The sequence below is a fragment of the Semicossyphus pulcher genome, unplaced genomic scaffold, assembly GCF_022749685.1.
Source record: "Semicossyphus pulcher isolate SPU_LCO1_2020_fin unplaced genomic scaffold, fSemPul1.0.p SCAF_41, whole genome shotgun sequence".
NCBI classification, from domain to species: domain Eukaryota; kingdom Metazoa; phylum Chordata; class Actinopteri; order Labriformes; family Labridae; genus Semicossyphus; species Semicossyphus pulcher.
The window spans coordinates 350001-362386 of NW_027211717.1; the positions used below are offsets into that span (position 1 = coordinate 350001).

At 47.8% G+C, this 12386-nt stretch overlaps 1 protein-coding gene across 4 annotated transcripts in view; it reads left to right on the forward strand.

Moving 5' to 3' along the window:
- lrch1 (leucine-rich repeats and calponin homology (CH) domain containing 1) overlaps positions 1 to 12386 on the forward strand; it is a 61982-nt gene that overhangs the window by 23282 nt on the left and 26314 nt on the right. For all 4 annotated transcript variants that reach the window (XM_069680743.1, XM_069680744.1, XM_069680741.1 and 1 more), the window contains exons 4-12: positions 1 to 32; positions 5955 to 6091; positions 6720 to 6850; positions 7982 to 8069; positions 8929 to 9034; positions 9867 to 9982; positions 11453 to 11523; positions 11736 to 11822; positions 12283 to 12360. The exon at positions 1 to 32 is cut by the window's left edge and continues 74 nt beyond it. In XM_069680743.1, coding sequence (XP_069536844.1) covers positions 1 to 32; positions 5955 to 6091; positions 6720 to 6850; positions 7982 to 8069; positions 8929 to 9034; positions 9867 to 9982; positions 11453 to 11523; positions 11736 to 11822; positions 12283 to 12360 — 846 coding nt within the window. The remainder of the gene's footprint in view (positions 33 to 5954; positions 6092 to 6719; positions 6851 to 7981; positions 8070 to 8928; positions 9035 to 9866; positions 9983 to 11452; positions 11524 to 11735; positions 11823 to 12282; positions 12361 to 12386) is intronic.

Genomic DNA, 12386 nt, shown 5'->3' on the forward strand with positions numbered 1-12386 from the left:
GCGCAGAAACCTGCTCTGTGTGCTGCCAGAAGGTGAGCTTGTGTTTCCAGGAAGCTGAAATTTAAGTTCCTCTCTGTAGGTCTTCCATGACTCACAGACTGTTCTTAATTTGACCTAAAGTTAGGTGAGGTTTGGTTGGAAACTTTCAGACTACCTCATAAGAAGACAGTATTTATGTTCTCTTCAGTCAGGATTCAGATAAACAGGCTCTTAGTGTCACACAGAAGACCGTCTCATCTTCATGAGGTCACTGACACAAAGTTTAATGACTTTAATCGTTACTGAAAAGTTCAGTTCGGCTAATTTGCTATAAAGTCAGACATAGAATATTCTCCTGTATGTTAAAGACAGGGAGCCTCAGAGTCTCTGTTCACGCCGCAACACCCGTCATGGAAAACATACTGTAACCTCACTGTGACCGAGAGACACAGAGAGACAGAGAGAGACACAGAGAGACACAGATAGACAGAGAGAGACAGAGAGAGACACAGAGAGACACAGAGAGAGACAGAGAGACACAGAGAGACACAGATAGACACAGAGAGACAGAGAGAGACAGAGAGAGACACAGAGAGACACAGAGAGAGACAGAGAGACACAGAGAGACACAGATAGACACAGAGAGACACAGAGAGACACAGAGAGAGACAGAGAGACACAGAGAGACACAGAGAGACACAGAGAGAGACACAGAGAGACACAGAGACACACAGAGACACACAGAGAGACAGAGAGACACAGAGACACAGAGAGACAGAGAGAGACACAGAGAGACAGAGAGAGACACAGAGAGACACAGAGAGACACAGAGACAGAGAGACACAGAGAGACAGAGAGAGACACAGAGAGACACAGAGAGACAGAGAGAGAGACAGAGACACAGAGAGACACAGAGAGACACAGAGAGAGACAGAGACACAGAGACACAGAGAGACACAGAGAGACACAGAGAGACAGAGACACAGAGAGACACAGAGAGACACAGAGAGACAGAGAGACACAGAGAGACACAGAGACAGAGAGAGACACAGAGAGACAGAGAGAGACAGAGAGAGACACAGAGAGACACAGAGAGACAGAGAGACACAGATAGACACAGAGAGACACAGAGAGACAGAGAGACACAGAGAGACACAGAGACAGAGAGAGACACAGAGAGACAGAGAGAGACAGAGAGACAGAGAGAGACAGAGAGAGACAGAGAGACAGAGAGAGACACAGAGAGACACAGAGAGACACAGAGAGACACAGAGAGAGACAGAGAGAGACACAGAGAGACACAGAGAGACAGAGAGAGACACAGAGAGACAGAGAGAGACAGAGAGAGACAGAGAGAGACACAGAGAGACAGAGAGAGACACAGAGAGACACAGAGAGACACAGAGAGACAGAGAGAGACACAGAGAGACACAGAGACACACAGAGAGACACAGAGAGATACAGAGACACACAGAGAGACACAGAGAGACATACAGAAAGACAGAGACACACAGAGAGATACAGAGACACACAGAGAGACATCTGCAGGCCCTGATGCAGCCTGTGACATAGACAGAGAGAGCAGTGCAGGCATGTTGTCTGTCTGTCTGTCTGTCTCTGTCTGTCTGACTGTCTGCCTGTCTCTGTCTGTCTGACTGTCTGCCTGTCTCTGTCAGTCTGACTGACTTCATAGACAAACATTAGTTTGAGTTTGTTGTGTGTCCGACCTCAGCCACAGGCTGTGATTACCCCGGTCGCAGGTCTGTCTCTCACTTCCTGTTTGGTGTCTGCCTGTTGTGAGCAGAAACGACTTCACTTCTATGAAACCCCAGAAAAATCCTGCGACACACAAAACTACAGTAAACATGAGGGAAGTGACGATCAGCATGCAGCGATCAGGACTGATAGAAGCGAGGCACCATGGAGCGTTTACACTGTAGACACTGTGACTTCACCGGGTGGGTTGTGGACTCCTGTTGAAGCCACTTTGTTGTTTCCTGAGCCAGACATGACCGTATTTGGAAGGTGGAGCTGGAGAGGAGAGAGGGGTAATGCTCTCAGTTAATGCCAGTGCTAGCTTTGTTAGCACGGTGCATTTGTTTTCACATTTTGTGGAATAATGTGTCATGTGTTTGTGCCTCTCTAAAGCTTTGATTACACCGTGCTACCTGAGTGTGTAACCAGGTAAATATACACAACTCTAGTATGTTCCAGCCCCTCTGGTACCTGTCCTCCCTCACATTCTTCCAGAATAACAGATCAGGTCAGATAACCAGTGACACATGTAACCTCAGTCTGCTCTCCTGCTGACATCCAGAGGTTTAAGGTATGAAGCTGTGAAGATTTCTGTGCTCTCAGGAGCTCTGAAGCTGCTGCATTGTTCCAGCATGTTGTGGAGTCTGCAGATAGACAGACATGTGGGGTCTGCAGATACGCAGACATGAGGGGTCTGCAGATACACAGACATGTGGGGTCTGCAGATAGACAGACATGTGGGGTCTGCAGATAGACAGACATGTGGGGTCTGCAGATAGACAGACATGTGGGGTCTGCAGATAGACAGACGTGAGGGGTCTGCAGATACACAGACGTGAGGGGTCTGCAGATACACAGACATGAGGGGTCTGCAGATACACAGACATGAGGGGTCTGCAGATACGCAGACATGAGGGGTCTGCAGATACACAGACATGTGGGGTCTGCAGATAGACAGACATGTGGGGTCTGCAGATACGCAGACATGAGGGGTCTGCAGATACACAGACATGAGGGGTCTGCAGATACACAGACATGTGGGGTCTGCAGATACACAGATGTGAGGGGTCTGCAGATACACAGACGTGAGGGGTCTGCAGATACACAGACGTGAGGGGTCTGCAGATACACAGACATGTGGAATCAGACTTGATGTTTGATCTGAATGATGAAGGACTGCTGATTGATTTCTGGACACTCACTGTCCCTCACATGATGATCCTCTCCGGACTGATTGATGATGTCTGATGGGGCTCAGCAGCGTCAGGGAGGCTGGGCTGCAGACTGGACGGCAGCCTGACGGAGGGAGGATGTTGTTTTTGACTTAATAAGTGCTGAACTTTCTGTCCTCCCTGACGGAGACCACCATGACTGTCTCAGTGGTTTGAAAGGTCGGCTGAGCTGGGGGGGGGGCAGCAGACTCAAACTCAATCTGAAGATCTGATGGACAAACATCTCCTCTGAGCCTGGAACAGAAACACAAAATACACACTGATGAACAGAGCGGGTGTCTTCTCTCTCAGATACAGATTATTAAAGGAGTCATATTTAGAAAAACGCTTTGCACGAGTGCTGAGCGTAAACAATCCACAGCTTCACAGAGCGCCATCGTCTGTGACTCTAAAGCAGGAGCGTCTCTGTTTTTATTAATACTCATCATTCAGGATTATTTTCTCTCTGCTAGCGTCTCTCCTCCATCATGGCGTCTCGGCTGACTTTAGTCCCGCCTCCAAACTGTGAGCAGCAGACTGTGATGATGTGTCAGTGAGGAGCTCATCGGCTCTGACAGAAACATCATCACCGTCTGCAGGATCTCATCGTCTCACTGGCTCCTTCACACAAACACACGCAGCAGTTTACTGTCAGAGGAGCTGATGATGAGGGACTCATGTAAACACACACACGCACGCACACACATGCACGCACATCCTTGTCATCACTGATTCTTATCCAGTTTATAGACGACTCCTTCAGTCCTCCTGATGATTCCGTCAAACAGTTTCAGACCTTCAGATTGTATCTTTTGTCAAAGGTCAAAGGTCAAACATATACATTTAGTAAAGTTGTCTCATTTGATTATCTGAAAGTTTCCTTCAAACTTCAAAAACTAGGGACCCAGTTATTCCCTCACCTCCCGTAGACCAGAGTGTGCAGTAGAGATCGGCTGGTGGAGCCGCAGTGTTGACGTCCCGCCCCTTCTTCTACCCAAACACACCTTTACCTTGTGGCCTTGGCGTGTTGGAGCCCTCAGGTGTCCTTGGCGTGTTGGAGCCCTCAGGTGTCCTTGCCGTGTTGGAGCCCTCAGGTGGGCTCTGTCTGCAGCAGAACAGCTTCTTGTGTCGGTCTGAAGCAGATATTCACGCTTATGGAAAGTTCAATGACTGTAGTGTTAGTGTTAGTTACTTCTTCACAGTAAACAGTCGATTAATGGAAAAGAAATGTTAAGATTATTCACAATGAAAATAATAGTTGCAGCCTAAACATCTGTGTTGTTCAGAGCTTCAACATGTCAGAGCTTCCACATGTCAGAGCTTCCACATGTTAGAGCTTCAACATGTCAGAGCTTCAACATGTTAGAGCTTTAACATGTTAGAGCTTCCACATGTTAGAGCTTCCACATGTCAGAGCTTCCACATGTTAGAGCTTTAACATGTTAGAGCTTCCACATGTCAGAGCTTCAACATGTTAGAGCTTCCACATGTCAGAGCTTCAACATGTTAGAGCTTCAACATGTTAGAGCTTCCACATGTTAGAGCTTTAACATGTTAGAGCTGTAACATGTCAGAGCTTCAACATGTCAGAGCTTCAACATGTTAGAGCTTCAACATGTCAGAGCTTCCACATGTTAGAGCTTCCACATGTCAGAGCTTCCACATGTCAGAGCTTTAACATGTCAGAGCTTTAACATGTCAGAGCTTCAACATGTCAGAGCTTCCACATGTCAGAGCTTTAACATGTCAGAGCTTTAACATGTCAGAGCTTCAACATGTTAGAGCTTCCACATGTTAGAGCTTTAACATGTTAGAGCTTCCACATGTCAGAGCTTCCACATGTCAGAGCTTCCACATGTCAGAGCTTCCACATGTTAGAGCTTCCACATGTCAGAGCTTCCACATGTCAGAGCTTCGACATGTTAGAGCTTCGACATGTCAGAGCTTCGACATGTTAGAGCTTCGACATGTTAGAGCTTCAACATGTTAGAGCTTCAACATGTTAGAGCTTTAACATGTTAGAGCTTCAACATGTTAGAGCTTCAACATGTTAGAGCTTCAACATGTCAGAGCTTCAACATGTTAGAGCTTCAACATGTTAGAGCTTCAACATGTTAGAGCTTCAACATGTCAGAGCTTCAACATGTTAGAGCTTCAACATGTTAGAGCTTCAACATGTTAGAGCTTCCACATGTTAGAGCTTCTTCTTACCTGTTTGGTTCCTTTTAGTTTACGTATCTGTCACTTTAAGGCTCTGCTGTAGACGCCATGATGTCTGTGTCAAACGATCAGCCTCCAACATTAAACTGTCTGTGTGTGTGTGTGTGTGTGTGTGTGTGTGTCTGTGTGTGTGTGTGTGTGTGTGTGTGTGTGTGTTAGAGTCTCGGTTCTCATGAAGAGACTGAGTCTGCTAACAATTACAAACCTCTGAAGCAACAACAGTTATTGCTTTGTTCTGTGTGCTGGGAAACACGTCGGCGGGTTGAGCTGTGTGTGTATGTGTCTGTGTGTCTGTGTGTGTGTGTGTGTGTGTGTGTGTGTGTGTGTGTGTGTGTGTGTGTGTGTGTCTGTACGTGTGTGTGTGTGTGTGTGTGTGTGTGTGTGTGTCTGCGTGTGTGTGTGTGTGTGTGTGTGTGTTTGTCTTTGTGTGTGTGTGTGTCTGTGTGTGTGTGTGTGTGTTTGTCTTTGTGTGTGTGTGTGTGTCTGTGTGTGTGTGCATGTGTGTGTGTGTTGAACCTGTGAGTCGGAGCCTCGTCACCCCACCTGATAAATACTGCATCAGTAACAAGCTGCAGGAAGTGCCTTTCAAAATAAAAGTTGTGTAAGAAAGGTTCAAACTGGTGTGTGATTGTGTGATTTCTGCAGAATAAAAGTGTAATAAGAGAAATGAGAAGTTTGTGTTCAAGCTGACAGTAAATACAGGTACATCCTGTTTCTGAGGCTGAATTATATCTAAAGGCTCACCTGTGGTGTGTGTGCGTGTGTGTGCGTGTGTGTGTCCTCCTGCAGACCTGGCTGATCTTCCTCTGGTGAAGTTCGACTTCTCCTGTAACAAGGTGTCGACCATCCCGGTGTGCTACAGGAAGATGAAACAGCTGCAGTCCCTCCAGTTGGAGAACAACCCTCTGCAGAGTCCACCTGCACAGGTACACACATGAGGTTCATGGAGGATGAATGGATGAATCTTTACCCAGCGGGTCGATGTTTTCATCCCATGTGAAACCAAAACACAGACATGAACTTCTCTGCAGCCTCACACAGAGCTCTGGATGTCTACACATGATGGTGTCCTGGGTTAAAGAAAAGACATCTGAGCACGTGCAGGAGTTTCCAAAATGTTAGCATGAGGACACGACCGCACGAAGCAGACACACAGACTGCAGCAGCTCCGTGTGTGTGTGGTCAGAGCATCACTCCAAGTATCAAAACAACGGTGACTGAATGAGATCGTTCTGGAATCTGATTGATCAACATGAATGAAAACATCTGTGATGTCAAACTGCAGGATGTTTGTCAGACTGCTGCTTCTGTCGTCAGATCCTTAAACTGATCAGATATGAACCACTGCTAATAGTTAGGTTAATAATTAGTTGTTGATTATTAATCAATCGATCAGAAAAGTGTGAAACATGTGGGTCAGTGTAGTTTCAGAGAGGAGGACTGAAACACTCAGTGAATGAGCTGAAGACAGATAAACATGTGATCGCCAGGTCCTTTCAGGGGTCACTCGGGTTCAGACAGAAGGTCAAACTCTCTCCTCTCCTCTTCCTTCAGATCTGTATAAAGGGCAAAGTTCACATCTTCAAGTATCTGAGCATCGAGGCCTGTCGCAGCGACAAGATGCCCGACTCGCTCTACCTGCCCGTCATCGAGAGACTCAGCCTCCAGCGGCCCACCGCCGGCAGGTCAGTGCCTCCAGCAGCCTCCTCCCCCTCCTCCTCTGCTTCATCTGTCCATCTCTGTCTGCTGTTATACCAGTTTAACTAGTAACAGTTCAAGAGAGCACACAAGAGCACACACGAGAACACTTACAGCCTCTTAAAGCTTCTTTAAACGTCTTTTGTTCACTTCCTGTGTGAAGCTAATGGAGCCTGAGCCGCTTCATTCAGCTCACACGGAGCCGTCACAGGACGAACAGCTCTGAACGTCCGCCCACAGGAAACGCTCCCAACACAGGGCAGGACAAATGTTGCTAGAGCACACACACACACACACACACACACACACACACACACACACACACACACACACACACATCCTTTATTCTATTCTTTCTTTCTGTTATTTCCTCAGACTTGTCGTCTCTTTGTCTCTCCATCATCTCTCTCTCTCTCTCCTCGTTCGCCCCGGAGGAGGCTGAAACAGATTGATGCTATTTTTAAAACATCATTAAAACAAAGACCTGAAAAGGAAAACGATGAAAGTGAAACACAGAGGCTCAGTTTTTACTTCGAACGGGATGAAGGAATAGTGTTTCTCTGCAGGTGCCCCGCCAAAATTAACACAAGGGGCACTTTTACATGTGCTCCTCCATCAAAGGTTTGAGGCTGTGGGTACCCGACTGAAGACATGATTATGATCTTAATGTCAATGTCTAATCTTGTGTTATCATTCAAAGGTTTGAGTTCACACTGAGCTACATGACAGAGGAACTGAAAGCATCCAGTACAGAGCTAGCCTAGCTTAGCACAGTGTGTGTGTGTGTGTGTGTGTGTGTGTGTGTGTGTGTGTGTGTGTGTGTGCGTGCGTGTGCGTGTGCGTGTGCGTGTGCCTGTGCGTGTGCCTGTGCGTGTGCCTGTGCGTGCGTTTGTGTTGTTTAGCAGCAGATCAGCTGTTTGATTTTTAATCGATTGAAGAGATCATTAAACATGAAGCAGCTGCACAGACGCAGTGTGAACACAGGCTGAGGGAGGAGGAGGGGCAGTCTCTCTCTCTCTCTCTCTCTCTTTGTTTTACTCACTGTCTCTGTAGCTCGCCCACACACACACCCCTCCTGTGTGCGTGTCAGGTGTGTAACCTGTGCTGTGTGTGTGCAGTGTGGAGGACATGGAGCAGCAGAAGAAGCAGGACAGCGACTCAGGAGTCGGCAGCGACAACGGAGACAAGAGACTGTCTGCGACTGAGGTACTGAGGGTGTGTGTGTGTGTGCGTGCGTGTAATACTCATGTTAGTTTGTCGTTGTGTTAACACAGGAGACTCCACCTGTCAGTGATAAACTCCTCAAACTGTTAAATTGTTAAATGTGTAGATGAACTTTTGAACTGCTCTTTGATCGTCCGTGTCAGCGAGCTCTGTCGTACACATCATGCTGTCAGCATGTCTGTTCTTCAGTCTAATGATGTCAATCTTTCTCTGATCATTAGGACTGATCAGAAGTGAGCCGATGACAGTTTGTTTTATGAAGTGTGATGTTAGAGCCGCTATAAGCTGATCCAGATCAATGAAGTGATTATTGTTGAGTATTGGTCTTTAAACGTGTTCTGTTGCTCACATGAGAGGATCTGATGAAGCAGCGTCTCAGCTGTGTTAAAGACTGTGTGTCAGTTAATGAGCCCCATCATTCATGTTGATGATGACCTGCAGATCATTTGATAATGAGTGTGATTGTTGGTGTCTGACATCAGTCTCTATCGTCAGCTGGAACACGTCGCTGAGCGTTAGAGTCTGTTTCATGTTTCCACATGTACAAAGATGAACCTGCTTTAAACATTGATATGAACACATGGTGGAAGGTGATGTCTTTACCTGCAGGTGGCTCGTGGCTCACTCTCTGCTTTAAGTCCTTCACCATCCGAATGATTCACGTTTCACAGCCGACCAATCAGAGACGAGCGCAACAATCGTTAAATAAGAAGATGAAAGTCAACCTGACATCAAATTAAATTAATAATAACTTTCTATCGAGTCGAGCTGCACACAGAAGTTGTGACTGATGTTGTCGTGCTCAGATCCATCATGTTTGTTTGTTTGTTTGTTTGTTCAGCCGTCAGATGAGGACAGTCTGAGTCTGAACGTGCCGATGAGTCACATCACAGAGGAGGAGGGGATCAGTAAAGACGACTCCAGTGAGCACATCAGCTCCCTCACAGGTACACACACACACACGCGCACACACACGCGCACACACACACACACACACACACACACGTGGGATATGCTGACAGTTCATGTTGACCAACAGGCAACACAACAACAACTACAGCAGCATGTTTACATGAAGGCACAAAAACAATCATCTGTGCATGTTAACAAATCCAGACTCCACAGACACAGAGTGACTGAAAGGAGGTCGTTTAGAGAGTCGATCACTGCTGCCTGTGTGTGTGTGTGTGTGTGTGTGTGTGTGTGTGTGTGTGTGTGTGTGTGTGTGTGTGTGTGTGTGTGTGTGTGTGTGTGTGCTGTTGAGCTCACTAATAGAGCTCACTATTAGCACAGAGCAGCAGCTCCCCAGACGCTCAGTTTAAATAGACTTCAATCAGCCTGAATGAGGTCACAGCTGAAGGAGGGTCACGCTGACGGAGCTGAGGAAACAGGCCGTCTTTGTTCTGACATCAACATCTGAGCAAAATACAGACAAATACATTCATTATGTTTTTATTTGCCCCAACGTTTAGCAGAAGAGCTAATAGGTAACATCCATGAAATAAAACATCATAAAGTTGTATCCAGGATGTGTCTTTGATTACATGACGTGCTCAGAGAGCCACACAACAAAACTGTGACTGATTCAGACATTCACACTCCTCTCTCCCCCTCTCTCCCCCTCTCTCCCCCTCTTTCCCCCTCTCTCCTCCTCTCTCCTCCTCTCTCCCCCTCTTTCCCCCTCTCTCCTCCTCTCTCCTCCTCTCTCCCCCTCTTTCCCCCTCTCTCCTCCTCTCTCCCCCTCTCTCCTCCTCTCTCCTCCTCCTTCCTCCCCTACAGCGGACACAAACTCCGATTCAGTGCGGCTGATTGAGGAGAGTCCTACGGAAGCTCTGAGGGACCAATTCAGCTACAGAGACTCTGCTCTCAGCACACGCTTCGTCAACTACATCAAGGCAAGACCTCCTGTTATCCTCCTCCTCTCCTCTCCTCTCCTCCTCCTCCTCCTCTCCTCTCCTCCTTTCCTCTTCCTCTCTTCCTCTCCTCCCCCCTCCCCTCCTCCTCCTCTCCTCTCCTCTCCTCTCCTCCTTTCCTCTTCCTCTCCTCCCCTCCTCCCCTCCTCCCCTCCTCCTCCTCCTCTCCTCTCCCCCTTTCCTCTTCCTCTCTTCCTCTCCTCCCCCCTCCCCTCCTCCTCCTCCTCCTCCTCCTCCTCTCCTCTCCTCTCCTCCTTTCCTCTTCCTCTCCTCCCCTCCTCCCCTCCTCCCCTCCTCCTCCTCCTCTCCTCTCCCCCTTTCCTCTCCCCCTCTTCCTCTCCTCCCTCCTCCCCCCTCCCTCCTCCCTCCTCCCCTCCTCCTCCTCCTCTTCAGGTTTAAACATTGATGCAGTAATGGTTGTCTTCATGAATAATGCCTCTCTCACGGTGCAGTCGCTCGTCGCTCTGCGAGCCTGAACCGTCTCTTTCTTACAGCCTGGTTCAGAGTTCAGAGTCTCTCTGGATGACTGTCCTAAAAGGTCAAGCAGTTAAAGATCCGCTCCGGCTCCAGAGGCTGACGTCACACAGAGAGCCTGTGAGTCACTGTGAGGCTCAGCTGTGACCAAATAAGGACTGAACATAAAACACACAGAGCTCAGGAGCCGCTGGATGTGCACTCATTCAGGACTCAGCTGAGGACTGAAGCTCTGCACCTTGATGCTGTTTCAGAGTGTGTGATGCTGTCATCATGAGGAAACATGCAGCACACACTGGCTGTCATTAAAACATCATCAACAGTCCTCATTAACCCTCCCCTGCTTTCTGGTCCCTGTGACTCTACATGTGAGGTGTTGTAGACCTGTCAATCACAGGTAGCCCCGCCCCTAAACCCTCCCCTGCTTTCTGGTCCCTGTGACTCTGCATGTGAGGTGTTATAGACCTGTCAATCACAGGTAGTCCTGCTGAGATCTGGTCAAACAGTGAGACCTCATGGATCATGAGCAGTCAGCTGGACAGAGAGGAAACTCGTATCTGTCTGAAAGAACAAAACAAAGGAGAACATGTCGGTCATGATGTGTTTAAACACACTCCGCCTGCTGCTGTCTGTGTGCACTCAGTTTAAAACATGTATTTATTCAGTTTGACCTTCAGTGAAGGACGTTCATCTGGATTATCTGAGCGTGCTCCCAGATTGAAGCAGTGAGCTTCATGTCACTGAGAGGGACAGCAGCTCGATTAAATAAGCCCATAACAACAATGTGGATCTTTTCCCCCCAGTGTGACGAGTCAGTCACAGGCTCCTCATTGTTGGGTTTGTGTACCGGAGGAAAGACGTGATGTCTCTGAATTTGTCCAATGGCTGAGCCAGTCTGTGGGTCATGTGACAGCTCCAGCTGCTGCTGATGTCTGTGCTAATGTGTGTGTTTGTGTGTTTGTGTGTGTTTGTGTGCAGGGTCGGACAGCAGCAGACTTCGACGAGCCGCTGAGGATAGAAGAAGACTCACACTGGCCGACTGATCGTATGTGAGTGAATCGTGTGATTGATCTTTTCCTCTCTGTGTCTCTCTGCCTTCAGCAGCAGCACAGAGGACCCTTCAGAGGTTATTTGTCTGAATCTACTTCCTGCTGAATATTTGTGTTCATGTCTTTAGTTCATGGTCGTCTTTGTTCTGAGCAGCACCATGACGACCACTGTGATCATCGAATATTAACACCTTTTGTCTCTGGGCCCACAGGTCAAAGGTCACAGGCAGCACAGAGCTCCACATCGACATGATCAACCAGCTGAAGGAGGCCGTGGAGCTGCTGCAGGACCCCAGCAGGTAAAGAGACCTGAGCTCAGTCAGAGCCATGAGCCAATGAGAATGGAGAATGCCTGTTTAATGCCGTCATCCTGCAAGAACAAACTGTGTGAGCTCAAGTTAACAGGATGATTATCTGTTATCCCGAGCAAAGGATCAGACAGCAGGAGCGTGCAGACGACCTCTGACCTCAGATCACTCAATAAAGTTTAACCTCGGCCATTAGAACAGATTTTATCTGGTCGGCTGTTTTCCTCACGTACTTGAACCTGATTTTTATAATGTGTTTTTAATACCCTCATGTTTTCATGTCTCACATACCTGTTAAGATATTCTATTAACTCTGAAACCTGCACAGGAGGCAAAATCAAACTTCACTCCTTATGATCGTAAATCACCCTGAAGTTGGTTACCATGGTTACTTGACACTGGATGTGTAAACTAGAGGTATAAATCTGTAAAGTTGTTATTTGTGTGTCAGAGTGAGCGCGGAGCAGGACGACCTGTCTGGAGTTCAGCTGTACCCGGTGGAGATGGTCACAGTGGAGGAGTCGCTCAAGTAAGACTCTGATCTGTGTGACTTGT